Here is a 22,647-nt window from a genome sequence, read left to right on the forward strand (position 1 = left end):
CTAGTATTTGGGAGAAAGGTGGCAAGTATTATTTTATTGGTGGCCCCCACCAATAAAATAATATTAAAAACAGTCTAGAAGGATGGAGAGAAAATATAAAGGAGGGACCCATTTTGTGGATCATCTTTTGACTATTACACTTTATATTTCATCTTCTCTTGGAGTTGTTTAGCACAAGGGCCAGAGTGTTGTTTAGCACTAGGAATTCCAAGCGGAATTCCACCCTCATTTCGGAGAACTTCGAGTGTCTCCCTAGTGAGGCAATTTGGGGAGCTCAATTCAGAGCTTCCATTGGACATCATTGCAAGAGTTTATTCAATAGTGCATTTTTCTTGGGCGTAGAGGTATTTTGTGGAGCACATTGTGGGAGCAAGCGTGGGTTAGAGGCTCTGATATTTTGTAGGAAATTTTCTTATTGTTAGACTGGAGTTTGGATAACGATTTGCTGCGCTGGATTGGAGGCTATTACTTGGGTCAATTTTTCTATCTTTTGGTAAGGGCGCAAAAGCTATTGACTAAGGGTTGGACAGGGGTTTAGAGAAGTGGAGTTGGGAGAGATAAGGGTTGGAGATAGGAGGTATTTATCAGTGGAGAATTTAGCCGGAGTTGGGAGGAATTTCCCGTGGTTGATTTGGGCATAATTCAGTAGTATCAAAATTGTGGGGCGTTTTCTGGCCAGATTGGGCAATTCACACTTGTTGGGGTTCACCGGTGATCGGTGGACTTAGCCGAAACCCTTTCTAGGTTTTTGTGGGTTTTTTGAGGAGCAGTCTCCGACTAATTTTACAAAGTTTTCCGGACGATATTACAGCCCGGAATTCTCATTCTTATAGCAGGGCGTATTGCTAACTAGATTGTAAATTTGCATGTTTGTGGGTTCAGTTTGGGCTTGGAGTTGGGCCAAACCCTTTCTGGGTATGAGGAGTGGAGCTCGTGGCTGCAATTTCAGGGTGATCCAAGCATTTTTCATAGCAGAATCTTCAGTCCCATTGTAGCAGCAACATCAGTGATTTCCTGGGTAGCACGCAGTACCAGTTTGGGCCAGTATTTCCTCCAGACCAGAGTTGTCTCACCTAGGCTTTGCATAGCTTGCAATAGCAAGCCCAAGTTCCATTTTCCTTACTCATTGTACTCATCATTCTCGAGATTAATAAAATGGCTCAGCTGTTCTGCTTTATTTTCCTGGTGTTTTGATATGCATGTGCAGTACCTGTTTATGGTTGTTGCTCCTTGTACATGTTTCTGTTATTTTCTGTAAATTTTCAATTTGGAATACTCCACGAAGGCTACGTCATCAATATTCGACATAATCTAATAGCCACATCTGACAAACCCTATGTGCATGCCGTGGAGAAGCATGCCTGACTAGATTGGAACCCAGGTCAAGTCACAACTGCTCCATGTTGCTTGTAGACCACAGCCTGACTGGCATTTTTGGATATACTTGCAAGTGACATAATATCCATGTTTACATCTGTATGCAATTTTCTCCTAGAAACCAACATGCTGAATATACCATTTCTCTGTTTGAAATTACTTTATAAGAACAATGATATGGTTCCGGTCCATGTAATTCTTATACTTTGCATGAGGCATGTGCAGCTAGTCACAAGGGTTCTATTGGAATTTGGTACTGTGTAATCACTCTGTTTTATCATGGATGAGATAATAAGATTTTCTTTTTCATGGTTCATTTAAAGTGTTTATTATCTTCATTTGCACATGGCATGTGCATAGGTTTTATATGCTTGTAGGTCTTATAACTAAAAGATATGTGCCAAAGGTGGATGTTGCAGAAGTGAAAACTTAGCTGAAGTTATTTTAAATTCTGAACTGAGATGGACAGATTAGATTCACAGCCCATGTCTCCATATCATTAATACAAAACTTTTGTATGTCATGCACAGTGGCAACAGCCAGGACATTTCTTTGTATTTAAATGGTGAATTCTTGTTTGGCATGGAGAGGAATTTATCTGTAAGGGTTGAAAATTGTCAATGCTGAATTTCATATGCTAATTTGTTCCTTTACTATTTTCTGGTGTTCAATTCCAATGTTCTTTCCATTTTATGGTTCCTCTATTATGTTTCAAGATTTGATTCTTCTTCTTATAAAGGTCCCTGATTTCTGCTCTAGCTAAATTATTGGCACAATGTGGAAGTCTGTTAAGATTAGAAAATCCTGAAACTTTTTAATATGTCATCCTTATTTGATAGAAGGATATTTTGACCTGGCTTTTGGTTTGCTGTGAAGATTGTATATCTGATTGTGTTTCTTTAGTGTGTCTTTCGCCAGATTAATTATTGGGTTCTTGTAAACAGAAAAATACAAGAAACTCTTGTAGAAATTGGTGACAAGGAGCCTTCATTTACTGGATCACGGGAATGGATTGGAGCTATTGAACTAAGTTTTGTTCTTGATAAACTGCTTGGTGTAAGGAGTACTTTCCATCCCCATCATATTCTCTTGCTTCCCATGGTTTCTAGGTTTTAAGTTTGTGATTTAATTCAGAGCTAATATGAATTCTTCATTTTCTGTTCTCTAAGTAGAAAAAGATGAAATGATCTGAAGATGAGCATAAAATGTACAACTTAGTTTTAGAGCCAGTTGATACCTTTTTATCTTGTAGTATTCATAATCAATATCAAGCTCTTTCTTTTATGAATAGATCTGAAACAGTTAGAAATGGTATTCAACAAATGAAGAACTATTAAATGTTATATCTGTAAATATTTGCGTAGATTTCACCTTCAACAGTTTGGCCATACCTGGAATTTTATAAGTAGGATAAGATATGGCAAATTCCATTTTAGTAGATATCTGTGTGTTTGATATCTATGTTTATTAATGGTGTAACATGGTGCTTTGTTGTTTTGAGTGTCACTTCATTGTGAATTTTTCAGCTTGACACAAGTCTGGCATAAACACTTGAAAATATCCAAATGGATTGTTTAGAAGAATTTTTATAACTGATTGCAAGAGACTAATTCTTGCGTCATACGTGGAAAATGGAAACTGTAGGATATTGTGGGCATACGGATAGATTTACAATTTTCCATTAGAATAGCAACATTTTGTTATGGTTTGGTCTCCTTATCCTTGATGTTCAGTGCTTTAATCAATCTGTGAAAGGGTTAGCATGCAACGCAGCTACCCATTTTCCACAGGGATAGTGGGCACTGGGGATCACTCCTACTGTTACCCTTGAGTGAGGTGGTACAATATAGTCATCAACAAACCTCCCACTGCGGCCAAAACACAAATTGTCAGTAATGGTCGATGTTCATCATTCTTTGTTAAAATGGCTAAGACTCGCATGGTCTAGCACACAATTGTGTGTCTCCATGTGCCTACCATGTTGATACACACTCCATGCATGAATATGACAAGAGGATCTATCAAGGGAACACCTCACTAACAAATAACATGAGGTTTTGTAATACCTCCACTAATCAACAACATAAAAAGGTTGATACAAGAAACGTCTTTACCCATTGATCACAATATTTATAGTCCCTTTTTTAATACAATGACAAGAGTGGATGGTCCTCAAAATACAAAGGAAAGGAGTAAAGGCATTGACAGAGGATATTCCATAATTTAGTACTTATTTTGATGTTCGATATAACACATTTTCTTTCCTTTACTGTTATAGTGTAGTTCTAATAATGGTGCATCATCAAGTCACTGTATGCGCTATGTGCATCATCATGCTAAATGACTTTGTTTTGAGCTTGTGTAGTTGAGGTGGTTGCCTCGGTGAGAATAATGCTCATTTGTTTCTGCAGGTAACTTGTAGAATTCTAAATGTAAGATCCGGGGCAGAGCTTCCGGAGAAATGTCGAGAGCTAGCATTACATTTTGAGACACAAGGGACACCTGTTATGATTGGTCAGAAGCCTTTCTACTGTTCTTTTCTTTGTTTACTCATATAGGATTATAGTTTCAGCTGTTCCTAAATGAGATGCTTAATGTAAGAATATAATTGCTATGGTGAAATTATCTTAGTTTTTAAATCATAATTAATTTGCTATGGTGAAATTATCTTAGTTTTTAAATCATAATTAATTTAGCCTAGTTGCAAGATATACTATTACGAGATTTGTTTGCTCCAAGAGACTGAATGCTAATTGCTCATGTTCTACTAGAATGCCATTATGAAATTCTACCTTATAACTGTTGAAATTCTATAGCATGTGCAGGAGAATACAATTTTTTGATATGGTTATTACTTCCTAATGATTTTTCAAACAGTATTTCTTATGTCATTGATATGATTGGATAATTGCACAGAAAATCCCAACTGTAAATGCAGCGGAAACAATAAAGATCATAGAAAGACAACCATGCATAGTAGACAAAATATTTTTTCACCTGGGAAACACAATCCGGGAAAAAACCCAGAGATCTTTTCTTGAGGAGAAATTGTCTTTTCAGCAAGGTTTACAAATCAGAATTTGTCTAGACATCTGTGTTGAAAGGTGTTGTCATTGATGCCAACATTGGACTATGAACTCTCTTAATATTCATCTATGGATTGCATTTATTGGAAGCTCCTGCGGTGTGGCCATGACGCCCCGCCTCTGATGAAGAATTTGGATGGGAAAATCGATGCTTTTGCTCTCAAGGCCATCATCAATTGATAGTGGTCATCATGCCGATTCCAATGATAGGTGACGCACCACATAACTCCTCTCAGTTGAGGAGATATGCTTTGTCCAATTGGAGCCCCCATTATGTGGTCAAGGTGCCCAAAATAAGTGCTAAAAGCAGTTTGTTGATCGGTCAATTTTTTTGGAGAATCTTGAAAATTTGTATTGGTTTTTGAGCTGTCCATATCAACCTTTTGAACAAGGATTGCTCTAGCCCAAATCAGCATCCAAAAATGGATTAAATCGGCCTCCTTAAAATAATTTTATGTGTTCTTAGGTTGGCTCTATATTTGAAAATTCAAATTTGAATTTTCGGTCAAGTCGGCTAATGATAAGTTTATATTTTTGTTAGGTCGGCTTTATGTTTCTAAGGGCTAGTCAGCCCCTCTAGAAGCCCCCACCATCACTATATATATGAGCTCGGATTTCTCCATAAAATGCATCAATCTATCATGCATTTCTTCTGATTTTTCTGAGGCCAAGTGTAGTCACGTTGATATGGAAAAGGCCAAATTTTTAGGAGGTTTTGGTGCTTATTGTCTCATCTTCTATGGTGAAATTTGTTGAACATTCCGAGCTAGAGATTCATTTCTGAGACACATTTCGCATATATTCTGAGGCTAAATTCATTTGGTTCGAGAGGTCTATTTTGTGCCCAAAATTTGGATCATTCCTGAGGCTCTGCTTGACGTTATTTGGCCCTTTGTGATGAACCTATGGAAAAATTCAAAGGCTCTTCTATGGTATTTTTTTCGGCACATAAGGAGGCTTATCTTGCGGCCCTTGAGGCCAAAGTTTTAGACTATTTCAAGCCCCCTTTTGTGGCATCTTCGACCCTGTCTGAGGTTTGACTTTGGCCCCCCTCCTGATATAGATACAAGATTCTTCTTTAATCTAGGTACGTACATAATATGATGTAGATGTATGATTTCATCATCATCCAAACGAAAAGAAACAGAACCAAACCCTTCACAGGATAAGTAGAATTGCCACCAAGAATAATCTTCAAATTAGTCTCTATTAATTTTAGGTATGTTCTATGCTTAGAGCAATTTACTTCAATTTTTCCATTTAGGCTCAATATCAATTCCAGATTAGCAATCACATCAGCATGATAGTAAAGTGCAGATAGAACATAAACATAAACATCAGAAAACAAGCCAACACAAGAGGACACAAGATGTGACACCAGTTAGGAACAAACTCCAATGTGGGGAAACCCTTGATCAAATCTTCTTATATTCTTCCATAGTTCAGCACAGAGAGAGATAGTACATATACATCAGAAGTCAACACTTTGACTTGTCAAGATTGGATATCAGAGATCTTCACCATGAAGATGACACAATGAGGTTGCAGATCTGATGACAAGGATTGCAGTTCTGAACTCGGGTAGAGATTTATTTCTGAGACACATTTCGCATATATTCTGAGGCTAAATTCATTTGGTTCGAGAGGTCTATTTTGTGCCCAAAATTTGGATCATTCCTGAAACTCTACCTAGGTTATTCGACCCTCTGTGATGAATCTATGGACAAATTTAGAGGCTCTTCTATGGTATTTTTTCAGCACAGAAGGAGGCTTATCTTGCGGCCCTTGAGTCCAAAGTTTTATGCTACTTCAAGCCCCCTTCTGTGGCATCTTCGACCCTGTTTGAGGTTTGACTTTGGCCCCCCTCTTGATATAGATATAATATTCTTCTTTAATCTCGGTATGTACATAATATGATGTAGATGTATGATTTCATCATCATCCACATGAAAAGAAACAGAACCAAAACCCTTCACAGGATAAGTAGAATTGCCCCCAACAGTAATCTTCAAATTAGTCTCTGTTAATTTTAGGTATGTTCTATGCTTAGAGCAATTTACTTCAATTTTTCCATTTAGACTCAATATCAATTCCAAATTAGCAATCACATCATCATGATAGTAAAGTGTAGATAGAAAATAAACATAAACATCAGAAAACAAGCCAACACAAGAGGACACAAGATGTGGCACCAGCTAAGAACAAACCCCAATGTGGGGAAATCCTTGATCAAATCTTCTTATATTCTTCAATAGTTCAGCGGAGAGAGAGATAGTACATATACATCAGAAGTCAACACTTTGATTAGACATCAGAGATCTTCACCATGAAGATGACACAATGAGGTTGCAGATCTGATGACAAGGAATACAGTTCTGAACTCGGGTGAAGGCAAACATTCTTCAAGGTGATTCCAACACCATGTTGCATCCAACCATGCTGCATCCAATCATGTTGCATCCAACCATGTTGCATCCAACCATGCTGCATCCAATCATGCTGCATCCACGATCATGCTGCATCCAATCATGCTGCATCCAACCATGTTGCATCCAATCATGCTCCATCCATCATCATGATACATCCAACCATGTTGCATCCATCATCATGCTGCATCCAATCATGCTACATCTTCCAGAATGTTGTCCTCCTACTGCAATACTAGTAGTCATTGTTTCATCAACTCATCAACTTATCTTTAACTCAGACAACAATGTAGGCCTTCTAAGACTACAATGTATCAAGGTGGGTCACCACCTCTGTCATGCTGTCAACACTGATACAACAACCTTAGCTGTTGGCTATGGCCTATGGCCTAGCCCAGCAACAAGTTAAGCAACAATCAAAAATGTCAATGAAGCAGTATTTACAAGGGCTTGACTTTGCTATCAGCACTGTGATTTACCAACCATGTAAACAGTCCTAGGAACAACCTTCTAACACCGTGTTGTCATCATACTTCTTTTATCACGCTGCCACAAATTCCACGTTGTCCTTCCAGGCTGTAATATATTGATAAGGCTTCTTCTTATCTGTGGATAGTAGCCTTCCTGTTTGACTGCGACTAGGGTAGATTGTGACAGCGAATTAGGTCACCTTCTAGTCTGTGATTAGGGCCTCTTCTAGGCCTCCTTACTGCAGCTTAGGGCACCCTCAAATGCTACGTATAGAAGCCTCCCCTTTGCTGCGTGTGAGTGCCTTTTCTTGCTGCATATAAAACCTCTTTGACTGTGGCTAGATCTCCTCAGACAGCGTATAGTTTAGGTGACTTTCAGACCTGCGGCAAGGGCTCTTTTAGAGCTTCCCTTGACAATGGATGGAAGGTCCCGTAGACTACAGATTAGGACATCTCCTTGCTGCATAGACAAGTCTCCTCTTGCTGCATATAAAAGCTCCCTTTTACAGTGGCTAGGTATCTTCTTCCTCTGCGGCTAGGAGTCTCCTTTAGAACAGCGTATAGGGCTTCTCTATTAGACCAGTGTTTAGGCCTTTCCTTGCTATGATATGGAAGCCTCCTTCACTGCGTTAAAGCCTCTCCTTCATGACAACGTTAGAGTCTTCTTCCATGACTGTGTTAAGGGCTAGGGCTATAGCCTTTACTTCCATGGTTGTGATTTGATCTTCATTAGGGTAGCATATTAGACTAGGGCACTCCCTCTAGATCTCTCTTTCATCAAAACCCAAAACAGAATGAAGAGAGAGATCACAAGAGTGTGAGTGTGTCCAAATGACTTGAAGACCTCTTCTATTTATAATAAAACGTGGAGGACAAGTGGGGGTAATTTGGTTGTTGGCCGACCTTGACGAATTGTCACATAACACAAATAAATTCATATCTCCATGAATACATGTTGGAATCAGATGATCTTTAGATCAATCCTACACCTCTCAACGAGAGGAATCCAAGAAAAATATCAGTTGGCATGAGTAAGATGACCCACATGGAGTTTGGCCTAAGTTGCACGAAACGGGGAAATGGGTACGAGTTTCCAAAACGGGCACGGGTACGAAACGTGAGCCCCCCAAATTTTAGAAATGGGGAAATGCGAATATATATATATATATATATATATATATATAGGACATTTAAGAAATATTTGCAATCATAAAGCATATATGATACATTCTAATTTATTACATTATGATAAAATTGTCAATTGTCAATGCATAAACTATAAGTCTCTGAATTTACATCACATTTCCTCATGAATGATCACATAATGAAAATAGAAATATCCAAAATCAGCCACGAGAAATTTCTAATTTCTTGTCTTGTTCTTGATTGGGAGTCTCCTCCTACATAGTTGAATGACCTTAGTGCCCTTGATTAAATACAAGTTTCATACCCTAGTACCCTACACGCTCTTGATTATTGGGAGTCTCCCTTGCATAGAGGGCTTGGTTCTCTTGATTAAATACAAGTTCCATACCCTAGTACATGACAAAATCCAATGGAAACATTACAGTCCCCCCAATCCTGAAATCCTGAAAAACAGATAAGTCTGTTGGATTTTGAGTGAGATCTAAAATCTTACTTTCTCCATATGAAATCCAGTGAAACCACTCTCAAACATCCTGAGTCATTTCATGGTAATGTTAAAAATTTAAGTAAAAGGACGAAAATGAAAAATAAAGGAGAATATAAACACTAGGGCCATAGGCTTGAACATTCGGCTGCCCCACTCAAAAAACTCCTTTTTTTATAACTTGAGAGACATCTAGAAGCATCTAGAGGATATTTGAGTCGCCCAATAAAAAATTAGAAGCGAAAAAAATAAAAAATAAAAAAATACAAGAAAAAGTCAAGTTACAAGAGGAAACTTCGACGTACGGCCCAGAAATGCGTTTCCGGCCATACTGGCCACTTTTCCTCCTCGAGAGACGGGCCAGTACAGCAGAAAACGCGTTTCTAGGCCGTACTGTACGGGTTTCCCCGTTTCTGTTTCATTTCCGTACAGAATCGGACCCTGTGCCCACGTTTCCTACAACTTAGAGTTTGGCCCTAGTTGCCAATTTTAACACTCCCTCTCAAGTAGGGAGAACTCCATCTGCTAATCCATCTTCCAGTCCGTACTATCTCTACCATTAGTGCCCTGCACTGCTCTGCTGAACTATGAAGAAGAAGAAGTGATCGAGATGTATCATACTATCCTCTACTGACCCGAAGTCAGTCCCATATAAAAGAGAGTGTCTCATACCACTCTTACTGACCCGAAGTTAGTTCCATTAAAGAGAGTGTGTCATACCACTCTTACTAATCCGAAATCAGTTCCAAATAGAGAGATTATATCATACCACTCTTACTGATCTGAAATCAGTTTCAAATAAAGAGAGTGTATCATACCACTCTTACTGACCCGAAGTCAGTTCCAATGGATCCTAGATCAATATCATCCTAGCATAGGGAGTACGGTAGTAACACGATGCGTCCATCGGTACTACTATGGTCCCTATCCTCATTTCCCTACTCATTGGCCATATGAGAGGTACTTCCCATGAGTCCCAGACTGCATGGGTAGGATGTCTTAGCAGGAGAAGGATGAACCAGTCATCCTGCCTACATGTCGCCATGTGGTATCACAGGGGAAGGCTGAACCACTCACCCTATACACAACAAATCACTAGGGGAAGGTTGAACCATTCACCCTATGACTATGTCTCAGCAGGAGAAGGATGAACCACTCATCCTGCCTACATAGAAAACCACTAAGGGAACGCTGAACCACTCACCCTATGGTTGCTCATCGCTCCAAGAATTACCCCCAAGCCCCCTGGAGCTCCCAGAGCTCAATGTCCATATCATATAGGACCTTCAGGAAAGAGTCTTTCCACGACTCTTAGTCATTCTCGAAAAGTCAAGAATTTGACCTTTCCCAGGGGCTGCATCTAAATATCGGTGACTTGCACATCAGTCCCAGAGTGATGGAGCCTTCTTGCTCTCCATTGTACCATATCCCAGATAAAGTGGTACCTAATGTCTATATGCTTGGAGCGATCATAGAACACGAGATTCCTCAACAATCGAATCCCCCTCTAGTTGTCACAGAAGATCACGATGGTATCCAGCATGTGTCCAAATAGCTCACAGAAGAGCTTCCACAACCAGACAGCTTCACAGGAGGCCATACTCACAGTTATGTATCTAGCCTCAGCGGTGCTCAAAGCAACCAACTTCTGCTTCTTTCTCATCCAAGATATCGAAGCAGAACCCAAAGAGAACCAGCACCTAGAAGTGCTCTTGCGATCCTCCACATTGCTTGCCCAGACAACATTAGAATAATCATGCAGTTTCACATTCTTGACAATGTATCTCAATCCATGAGTGATTGTGTCCTAAAGGTATCTCAGAAGATTCTTGACACCAATCCAATGAGGCTCAGCCATATGTTGGCTCAACATGCTAACTGCAAAACATTTATCCGGACAGGAGTCCACGAAGAACATCAATGCTACTATGAGTTGACGAAACTCATAGGCATTTCCCAAATCAGGTCCGTCAATACTACTACATAACTTCTTAAAGGTAATCTCCATCGAGGTAGTCACGAGCCTGCAATTCACCATTCCAAATTTGGAATCCAACTCCCTTATACTTTTGCAAATGAGAGGGTCTGCACCTCTTAGAAAGAGGTCGTCCTCATAAGGTACCAGTATGAGAGGTCTATCATCCATAATCTTAAAGCAATGGTTTGGATCGGCTTCACTCTTAGAGCATCTCAGCTTCATCAACTAGCTATAGATCCTCTCACACCAAGCCTGGGGTGTTTGCTCTAAATCATAGAGAGATTTTCTTCAACCTGCATACATGAGATTCCCAATCATGAATCTCAAAACCCCTCAAGTTGTTCCAGATCTGTGATCTTGCTATTACACGAGAGGAATGGTCCCCTTGTAAGATTTCCTTTGGTACATCTTGTACATGTACCTTCATGCTCTTCCTTGAATTCAGGCATCCCTGTCACCATCTGACTCATATCAGGTAGGGATTAACTATGAAGATGGGCAAACCTCTGATGCCATAGATCAGACATGGCCCCCAATGGACCTCCTACAACTTGATACAAATTGCCAACCTTGAACCCATGAGTAAAAGCATATTGAAAATTCCTTTTTCAAACATGTACCTTTCCATCAATGAATGCCACCTTGAAACCTTTGACTTCCATTGCCGAAATGGACACCAGGTTCTTCTTGAGATCAGGTACATAAAGAACTTCTTGTAAATGAATTGTGCTACCCTCATTCAATTGAAGGGTAGCATTCCCTACATCCTTTCCGGGATAGGTGGCATCATCTCCAAGAATAATCTCCAAGATTGTTTCCTTCTCTATCATATTAGAGAGCGCTTCCTTGAATCCAGTGAAGTGCCTTGAGGCACCACTATCAATTTTCCCAACGAGTCCGGTGGAGAGGGTCGACATAAGATAATACTCAGAAACAACATTTGATTCTTCATACCTGGAGTTCCTTGCTTTCTTGAAGAGTCGACCATTTCCTTGATGACCTGCATTCCTTTTATTCCTTTTCCATTGTACCTATCATTCCTCCGATCATTGAAGATGCCCCTGGAATGATTGTATCATCATCAAGTGATGTGTCCCTTCTATTCAGACACTCCCTCGCATAATGGCCAAAGGCATCTGCCTTTCCTTCCACCCTTAGTGTACTTGTTCTTTGTAACAGTTGGTGCATTTGATGGAGGCTCAAGGATTTTACCCTTCACGTAATCCAACACTTCTTACTCTTCCAATGTCAGATTCAGAGACATCTTCCATCCATGGTAGACTTTCTACAGAGCTTGACTTCAGCCGGGAAGAGGGATGAGGAACCCATTCAGCCTTTGACCTTGTCCAACTGTCTTTGGTGATTGCTCTTTCACTCTTGCTTGGGCTTTGTCTTCACCTCAACTCCGATTCCATGTTAATTTTAGGTATGTTCTATGCTTAGAGCAATTTACTTCAATTTTTCCATTTAGGCTCAATATCAATTCCAAACTAGCAATCACATCAGCGTGATAGTAAAGTGCAGATAGAACATAAACATAAACATCAGAAAACGAGCCAACACAAAAGGACACAAGATGTGGCACCAGCCAGGGACAAACCCCAATGTGGGGAAACCCTTGACCAAATTTTCTTATATTCTTCAATAGTTGAGCAGAGAGAGAGATAATACATATACATAAGAAGTCAACACTTTGACTTGTCAAGATCAGACATCAAAGATCTTCACAATGAAGATGACACAATGAGGTTGCAGATCTAATGACAAGGACTGTAGTGTTGAACTCGGGTGAAGGCAAACATTCTTTAAGGTGATTCCATCACCATGCTGCATCCAACCATGCTGCATCCAATCATACTGCATCCAACCATGCTGCATCCAACCGTGTTGCGTCCAATCATGCTACATCCATCATCATGCTGCATCCAACCATGTTGCATCCAATCATGTTGCATCCATCATCATGGTGCATCAAACCATGCTGCATCCAGTCATGTTGTATCCATCATCATGCTACATCCAACCATGCTGCATCCAATCATGTTGCATCTTCCATAATGTTGTCCTCCTCCTGCAGTACTAGCAATTGCTGTTTCATCAACTCATTAGCTCATCTTTAACTCAGACAACAATGTAGGCCTTCTAAGACTACAATGTATCAAGGTGGGACACCACCTTTTCCATGCTATCAAGACTAATACAACAACCTTAGCTACTGGCTATGGCCTACTGCCTAGCCCAGCAGCAAGTTAAGCAACAATAAAAAATGTCAATGAAGCAGTATTTACAAGGGCTTGACTTTACTCTCAGCACTGTGATTTACAAACCATGTAAACAGTCCTAGGAACAACCTTCTAACACAGTGCTATCATCATACTTCTTTTACCACGCTACCACAAATTCCACGCTGTCCTTTCAAGCCTTGATATATTGATACGGCTTCTTCTTATCTGCGGATAGTAGCCTTCCCGTTTGACTGCGACTAGGGCATATTGTGATAGCGAATTAGGTCACCTTCTAGTCTATGATTAGGGCCTCTTCTATGCCTCCTTACTACGGCTTAAGGTATCCTCAAATGCTATGTATAGAAGCCCCCCCTTTGTTGTGTGTGAGTGCCTTTTATTGCTGCATATAAAACCTCTTTGACTGTAGCTAGATCTCCTCAGACAGCGTATAGTTTAGGTGACTTTCAGACCTGCGGCAAGGGCTCTTTTAGAGCTTCCCTTGACAGCGGATGGAAGGTCCCATAGACTGTGGATTAAGACATCTCCTTGCTACGTAGACAGGTCTCCTCTTGCTGCATATAAAAACTCCCTTTTACAGCGGCTAGGTATCTTCTTTCTCTGCAGCTAGGAGTCTCCTTTACAACAGCGTATAGGTCTTCTCTATTAGACCAACGTTTAGGTCTTTCCTTGCTACGATATGAAGAAATTTCAACCCCCACTCCGGTTATCAATTTTCCTTGTCACTCCATGCATTTAGTTTTAAATCCAAGCATGATAAAAATTCTAAAATCTGGAAATGACAACATTTTCTAAAAACACAAATTTAGAAATTTCACAACTGGTGAATTTGCATAAATAAAACACAATAAAATTATGACAGCCACAGAAAATAACACAGTGATTTTTGGTCAATGTGACCCTGGAAAAACCCTCCTACAACTCTTGGGGAAAACCAATTTGAGAGCTCTTCTTTATTTCTGAAAATGATTTTACAGAGAAACTGAAATACACAGTAAAAATTCCAGCAACCACAAATTACAACTTATCTCAATTTCTATGCTTGAACTCCACCTCGAAAATCATGCCAATAAACAAACTGCCAAAACAAAAATATTTCCAGCAATAAAACAACATTAAATGTTGTATGGCCTGCCTCGAAAATTGTTCCCAGAACTTGTTGTACGACCCATTTAGATTTCAATAGTACGATTTCCTCGAAATTTGTGCCCTTGCTGTTGTCCCTCTTCCTCGATTTCTGTGCCTTTTGCATGTTGTACAATTTTTCCTTGGGATGCATGCCAATAAATGTTGTTGCCCAAATTTGCTGAAATGTCTTCTTGCTACTCTCCTTCACTTCCTCACTGCTCAAAAATGTTCTCCTTGCTCTCTCTTCTCTTTCTCTCAAATGCTCATGAAAAAAAATTGATATTTCTCTCTTCTCTTCTCCTTTTACCCTCTAAATGACCTTTTGTATTACCCTCAGATCTAATGGCTGAGATTCATTTAGATCTAGGGATGAAAATAAATGTGCATTTAATTCTTACTTTCTATTTTTTAACTCACCCACTTAAATAAAGACCCACTTAGCCTTTTATTTCCATAGTCACTTTTTCACTTTCTAATTCTTCATTGACTCTAATAAAGTCACCTTTAAATTAGAATGTAACTTTACCACTTATAAAGTCACTTTTAAATTAGAATGTAACTTTACCACTTATAAAGTCACTTTTAAATTAAATTGACTTTACCACTTATAAAGTCACTTTAGGAGAAAAGTACAAATAAATTTGGACACTTTTCCCTAGGCCAAAGATCAAAGCCTTAGGGAACCACTTTTTCTTTGGTACCCAAATTTTAACGTGATATGGAAGCCTCCTTCATTGCGATAAAACCTCTCCTTCATGACAATGTTAGGGTCTTCTTCCATGACTGCATTAAGGTCTAGGGCTATAGCCTTTACTTCCATGGTTGTGATTTGATCTACATTAGGGTAGCGTATTAGACTAGGGCACTCCCTCTAGATCTCTCTTTGATCGAAACCCAAAACAGAATGAAGAGAGAGATCATAAGAGTGTGAGTGTGTCCAAATGACTTGAAGACCTCTTCTATTTATAATAAAACGTGGAGGACAAGTGGGGGTAATTTGGTCGTTGGCCAACCTTGACAAATTGTCACATAACACAAATAAATTCATATCTCCATGAATACATGTCGGAATTGGATGATCTTTAGATCAATCCTACACCTCTTGACGAGAGAAATCCAAGAAAAATATCAGCTGCCATGAATAAGATGACCCACATGGAGTTTGGCCCTAGTTTCCAATTTTAACAGGCTCCCTCTCAACTAGATTTGAGAGGACTTCATGATACCTAGGGAAGTGTCTAGATGCCCCACAATCTACCAACCAACTATCAAACGAATCTGAAGGAGAGAAACTAGAAAGAGAATAATAAAAAAATATTCAGATTGGTAGTAGTTGCATTATTTCCATACCTTGAGTTCATTGATCTCTTTTGAGGACGGTGGCCTTCTTCACAATCATCAGGGGCATCTCTTCTTCTTCTATCATTGAACCTGTTGTTGATGTAGCCATGCTTCTTGTTGTAGTTGGACCTTGCAACATCTCTCTTTTCCGGATAGTCTCGAGCATAGTGACCATGCTTGCGACAATTATAGAATTCCATTTTTCTCAATCTTCTATTGGAGTCCCTGGATTCAGGAGTAGCCTTCCTTGGATGATGCTCCTCTTCATTTCCTCTTCTTAGCTTGAGTAGCAAATGCAAAGGGTTCTCCTTCTTTGTTGCGGCTCTTGAACAACACTTTCAGGTGACAAAAAACAACATAAATGTCAAAGAATATAGTGTGCAAGAACATAGTGCTTTTGCAGCAGTATGTTGATCCCTCTAATCCACAAAGCCTTAGAGGTGTGTAAAAGATCTCGATCTAAGAAGAAGGTCTCAAACACTTTTCCAACTAATCCTTAGTATGATGAAGAATGGAAGCCTGTGAAAAGGTCACTTAAGAAGGAGAAAAATAGTGAAACCTTGAAGAAGTATAAAAATCTGATTAAAACTAAAAAATAAAGTTACATGGCTGCGAGAAGGAATGAATTAATTGCTTTGGGAAAGTACAACCCCAAAGGTTTTTGGCAAGAGCTACAGCAAAAGACAAAGAAAACATACAATAATATATCAGTTGTGCAGTGGTTAGATTATGTGAAGCTTCTCTATGAGAGAGATCAGGAGAAAAGTAATCCCCCCATAATCAACTCTACAACCGAGTTATTCTTAGTGGAGGAGGTCAAGCGAGGTATAAAAAATTTAGCAAGTGGTAAGGCTCAAGACATTGATGGTTTGCAGGCAGAATTTTTAAAGTGGGGTGTTGAGACCTTGGCTCCAATCATTAAAAGGATATTCAATAGGGTCACACAAGGCAATTTTCCAGTGGAATGGACTACGAGTGTGGTTATCCCTCTTTACAAAAGTGGAGACATCAATAATCCCGCTAATTACCGCACTATTATGGTCAATCCTCTTCTTGGAAAATTGTTTGGGAGCATGTTGGAGCGTAGAATCAACAACTAGGCAGAAAAAGAGCTAAAGGGCAAGCTGGTTTTAGGCCAAGGCACTCTACCATTGATCATTGCATCACTCTTAGGCACTTCATCAAAAAGGTTTGGGACGTCTAGAGCGAGGAGGCCTTTTGCTGCTTCATTGACTTCAAGAAAGCTTTTGACACTGTCCCTAGAGATAAGCTCTGGAGAAGAATGGAAGAGCTTGGAATTCCAAGGGAGTATAGAGCAGTTGTGCATAAACTTTACGAGAAAGTTAGCGCAAAAATCAGAACTAAGGAAGGATTTTTTGAATGCTTTGGTAGTGACATTGGGGTTAAGCAGGGGTGCCCCCTTTCCCCCATGCTTTTTGGTTTATATATTGATAAGTTGGAAGAATGGGTGAACAACACTAGTGGAGAGGGTGTTCAATTAGCAGGATATGTGGTGAAGTTGCTTCTGTATGCAGATGATCTTATTCTAATTGCAAAATTTGTTGATGGATTGGGAGAGAATTTGAAGGCATTAAAGCTCTTCTATCAAGAGGTGGGGATGCAAGTAAACACTGGCAAAACTAAAGTCATGATCATTTCTTTGAAGCGGAAAAAACAACAAGTTAGTTTTATTTTTGAGGGAAAAGCCTTGGAGTTAGTGGAAGAGTACAAGTACCTAGGAATTGTTTTTCACAACAGGCTCAGTTGGGAGACATGCAGAATTGAAAGGATTCAAGGGGGATGGAGAGCATCTTACCTTCTTCAGAATAGATGCAGGAAAGTAGAATTATAGGATTGGAAAACCAAGAAAACTCTTTTTGGATTGTTAGTTACTTTGATTGTCCTCTATGGGTACGAAGTTTGGGGGAGCGGCATGTTAGACAACAAATGGAAACAGGTAGAAAGAATTCAAAAACACTTAATCACTAGTAACCTTAAAGTCAAATCAACTATCCCATATGAGATCTTGCTAGCGGAGGTTGGTTTATTTCTGATGGAAGCTTTAGCAATCATTCATTTGTTAACATATTTAAAAAAGGTGGATGGCATGGATGAACACCAGTGGCCCCAATTGGTTGTCGCGGAAGAGTTTAAATTGTAGGAAGAAAACTTGGAGGAAGAAAAATGACAAGCGGATGGGAAAATGGGGAACCAATTGGCGGGATTGTCCTAATTCTAAAGTGGAAATAAAAAATTGGGTACTTGAAAAATTTAGGACTGCATAATAAGAAGACCTATTTGAGTGCCACAGTCAAGGGAAAGGCTACGATTTTAATAGCACAGCTAAGGACCGGATCCCATCATCTTAGATGTGAAACAAGTAGATGGGTAGTTCCCAAGGAAGAGTGGGAAGAAAGAACTTGTGTCTTTTGTGAGGAAGGAGCGGTTGAAACCGAATGGCACTTCATCATGGAGTGTCCTGCCTATAAGGACATTCGTAGTCAGTTCGAAAGTGACCTGAAAGTGGACAGTCTATGTGAGCTATTTGTGGAAGGAAAGCTTCACAAGACGGCAAACTTTTTTTTATCATGATTCACACCAAGAGAGCTGTTATGGAGAGAAACTTGATTGTATGATGTTTTGTTGGTTGGATATTTGGGTCCCTTAGACCGTTTAATATCTTTGTACCGTAAAAATAAAGAGAAGTAACTATTTCCTGACCCCCTGAATTTGTATGTTGTGTGTGTCTGCAATATCAGGTTCATTTCTTAAATTTCATGTCTGCACCTGCTGCCTTTTCACTTTGATCTGAGCCACGTTTGTGTGTCAGTCTTCTTCCACATTGATGTCTAACTTGTCTTCTATGTGGGCCATTTTTGGTAAAGTTTACGGTCATGTCCACGATTGTTTCATTTCCATAATTTTGTTTGTCTTTCATGTGCCGTCCATTATAGTCATCTGTAGCAGATACTGTAACTATGATTTTGTCTTGCTTTTTTGCCCTACCAAAAAAAATGCCTGCTATGTGTTTTTGCAACATGCTTTAATGGTATTTAAAGCGGGCTGGCTAATATCTTATCTACAATTATTGGCAAGGGTCATAAATTTGTGTTGTCATAAATATCGTCAAGCTTTGAAAAACACAAAATATATTCATTTCAAAATTATCACCATATCTTTATTTTTAAAATTATAAATTCGAATTTGTAGTGATAATATCAAATTAATTGAGATGTGATTTCAAATTTATCGGTATAACTTTGCATTTATATCAATAATTTTATATTATGGTAATATTTCAAAATTATCATCTTGCGGGATTAATTTGCGGGGTATGGGGATCCAGAAAATATCATACTATCATGATAATTACGATATATAAGTGCAAAAAGCATATTTAAAGCGAAATTGCAAATATCGTTCCAGGGAATATGTCGCCAAGGATCCAGAAAGAAACTTATTGAAATGTATGCATTTTTTGTTCTTCCGAAAAAGTGGAAACAAAAAAGCATTTCATTTTAGAATTTGAGGCCTTTAAAGACAACAGGGAAAGTTATGCAGATATGCTGGCAGCTAGCTCTTGGGATAATCTATTTAGCGAGGGGTTTGTCGAGAAGCTGGGAGCATTTATTGTGAAGCTTCACAGAAAAAGGACCGAATACATCAAGCAGATGAAGAAGCAATCTGTCTCATAGGCTATCTTTAGCCTTGTGGATGTTCAAATAATTTCTTTTTTTCTTTCTTTCTGAAAAGATTGACAAGCAGAATCTTGGACCTTAAAAACTCTTTAAAAATGTAGGAAACCGACAACATGAAAAACTCTAAAAAAAAAAAAATGAGGAAACATCATTTGCAACAGTGGAGCTTTAAAGTATGGCTCTGCAATAAATTGTTGGAGTTTGCCGAGACATGTACCTCCTGTAGCAAATTGTGGGTCAGCTCTTTCCAGTGACCTGGGCGTTAATGTTTTCTTCTTTGCTTACTTTTGGTTGATGTTTATCTGCTTAAAAATTGTGAAAAATAAATAAATTTCTGGGCTGCAAATATTTTTTTTAAATGCCTCCTTCACGACATGAACTAACTGCTGTATCTACAAAACTGCTCTGGAAAAATTGCTTCTGTTTGTGTCTCTGCAAATCTGTGTCAAGAATGTTTGAGAAAAGCGAAACTGTATTATCCTCCAGCCGGAAAATTGCTGCTGCAGATTTTCTAGTTACAGGCTGTATATCTCATTTTGTAAACATCTGCAATCACCTCTGCTTAGATCTAGGGTGTCTTTATTTGAATTCTAGCTCTGATGGTTTCTGTTAGGTACTAAATTCTTCACATGAACTGTGTACTGCTATTCTGTGTGGGTGTCTCTGTGCTCTTCAATTGCAGATTTCTATCTCAAGGGCAAGACATCTTGGTCTGCTGTGTGTGCATCTGTGAGAACAATTTTCATCATCCATAACTGATTTGCGTCAGAGACAGCAACCTTGCAATCTCGGTAACACGTTGTGTAGTCGTGACCTTCATGAACTTGCATTCTGCTCCGAACTTCTGCAAAGTTGCATCTTGCTGAATATACATTTCAAAACATACCTCTTTCCGCACAAAACATGTTTTTTTTCCTTTAAATGTCAGTCAGATGTCTCCTCCCAGCGCACACACTTAGCAGCCCGGTGAGGTTTGAACACGGGACGCCTTTCTAACGAAACCCTTTCTCAACCGGTTGTACTACTGGGACTTACACAAAACATGTTTTTTTTTCTTTTTTGGTATAATTTATGTGGTTCACTCTCCCTGGAGGTCGGTGAGTGCTATGCCCATAGAATATTTGTACCATGCAAATCTACCCGAAAGGATCACTTCCTGTTGCTTAACCATGGAGTCTGACCCCGAGAGTGTTGAGAGAATTGAACCCATGGCCTCTCAATAGCATAGGTGCTTTAACAACAGGCACTTGACCAATTGAGCTAACCCTTGGGTTTTTTCCACACAGAACATGTTGGCATAGGTCTTTTGAAATTTCCAAAACCAGAGTTCAGATATTTCTTTCGATCAAGTAAAGATATAAATCAGCTTGTCAGCTTTTCTCTATGAGTTGAACACCATCTAGTGCTTCTACTGCCTAAAGATTGTGCCATTGCTTAAATTTTCCATCTTCCTTGGCCATTAAGAGATTGGTTTTCCATGCATGTCTAGACGTCTCACAAGTGAACCTTTTCTTCTTAAATAATTAGCTGCATGTTGGTTCTACGACCAACATTGGAGTCTCTCCTACCCAATTAAAGTTTACGTTATCAAGTGGCTTGTAATTTTCATTGAAATGAGAACTTGCACAAAAGTCCTTGAATAAACTTAATATCGAATCTAGAATGGGGACTATACATGGTTTACTCATGGGTTGGTTATGCTTGTTGATAGTTGTTTCTCCCTTAAATACATATGATAACTCTGATGTTTTAACAAATATGTTAAGGCGAATGGCAATTTGGTGCAGTTGATGTCATTTGAATACACATGCTAGAGAGAGATTTACATTTTAATTTCTCGTTGATGTTGAATTGATAATGTTCATTTTAAGACGTGTTAGAAAATCAGAAAGGCAAAAATATTTTCTTATGTTGATAATTACTTGTGATATTATTATGTTCTTATTAGCTTCTTTATGCTCCTCAATATTTTTCTCATCAAGCAATCATCAAAGCAAAAACATGAAGATCATGGACACCAGATGTAAGTACTCAGCCAGGGCTAAAACCCCTTTATAGGGGAAAACCCAGTCAGAAATCTTCCTTCAGTGGATTCAAATTGAGATAAACCAAGACCCTAGACCAAAAGACCTTCCTCCTCCACCAAGTCAGCTCTTCCTTTTGATAGATGATCTCTTCCAAAGTTGACAAGTGCCAACTTCTCAAATGTAGCTTTAACCCAAAATTTCGACCCCTAGCTTCAGAACTTCAACCTAGCTTTAGGAATGCAGTTTTGATCTAGCAACTTCAGTAGCTCCAGCCTAGCAGCTTCACAACTTCGACCTTGATGCAGCTTCACAGCTTCGATGCAGCTTCACAACTTTGATGCAACTTCCCAGCTTTGATACAACTTCAGAATTTCGTTGCACATGAGAGAGAGAGAGAGACGCAAAAACTTTGATTCCAACTTCCTTCTTGAACTTCACACTTTTTCTAGTCCCAATTACTGCAATTCGAACTTGTGTGAGATGTGCTCCCAAATGAGTCGAGTTGCTCCAATATATCGTGAGTTTGTGAGGTTGAATTCCCTTGTTGAGGCCGACTTGTCCTTTCTTGAAGCTGACTTGGTGGAAGAGGCCTAATTGACCTATTTTACATTAAAGTAATATTCTTTCTTGACAAATAATTCTCAAGGGTTCTTTACATTGTGACATGGACAAGGACACTTGACATAAACCCTAGAAGTCTTCAATGGAGACTTTGACCTAAAAACAATTGACTCAAGCATGAAACTCATGCTTTAATAAGTCAATTTATTAAATAATAAAATTTCTTTTTCTTTCTTTCGATACATATAATACATCATGACTCATACAATTATGAAGACAACACTAGTTGCATTTTTCAATGCTCCCTCTTAACTAGGGAGGTATTCATAATTACCTATATTTATAGAGGTACATGGAAGATCTCCAAAATGAACTACGAAGAGTTCTAGCACACTCAGTGTTGCAGACTAGATACCTGACCAAGGTATCTATCTAGGTGGGACTAAGATGGACCCAAGCTTTCAGCCAATCTAGGTACCTGTTTGGTAATTTAAATGAGCTTAAATTACTGGATAAATTATCGACCAAGGCTTATAAACTAATGATGTGTATGTCCACTAGTTGTGCTAGAATTCTTTATGAGGTGAGTAAATTTTCAAATTAAATTAGGATGTTTTCATGCACATGTTTTATCTAAGAAATTGTCACTCTTGCAAGAAAGGAAAATAACACACTGACAGAA

The 22,647-nt window shown here is 39.0% G+C and overlaps 1 protein-coding gene across 1 annotated transcript in view; it reads left to right on the forward strand.

Moving 5' to 3' along the window:
* The window catches only part of LOC149181417 (Peptidase C78, ubiquitin fold modifier-specific peptidase 1/ 2), a 456,391-nt gene that overhangs the window by 406,721 nt on the left and 27,023 nt on the right, over positions 1-22,647 (forward strand). The window contains exons 11-12 of the mRNA XM_089416612.1: positions 2,322-2,433; positions 3,789-3,891. Of these exons, the coding sequence (XP_089272738.1) occupies positions 2,322-2,433; positions 3,789-3,891 (215 nt within the window). The remainder of the gene's footprint in view (positions 1-2,321; positions 2,434-3,788; positions 3,892-22,647) is intronic.

Source organism: Pinus tabuliformis, chromosome 3_2, assembly GCF_031772625.1.
Source record: "Pinus tabuliformis cultivar Carrire ecotype Pingquan chromosome 3_2, CPIR1, whole genome shotgun sequence".
NCBI classification, from domain to species: domain Eukaryota; kingdom Viridiplantae; phylum Streptophyta; class Pinopsida; order Pinales; family Pinaceae; genus Pinus; species Pinus tabuliformis.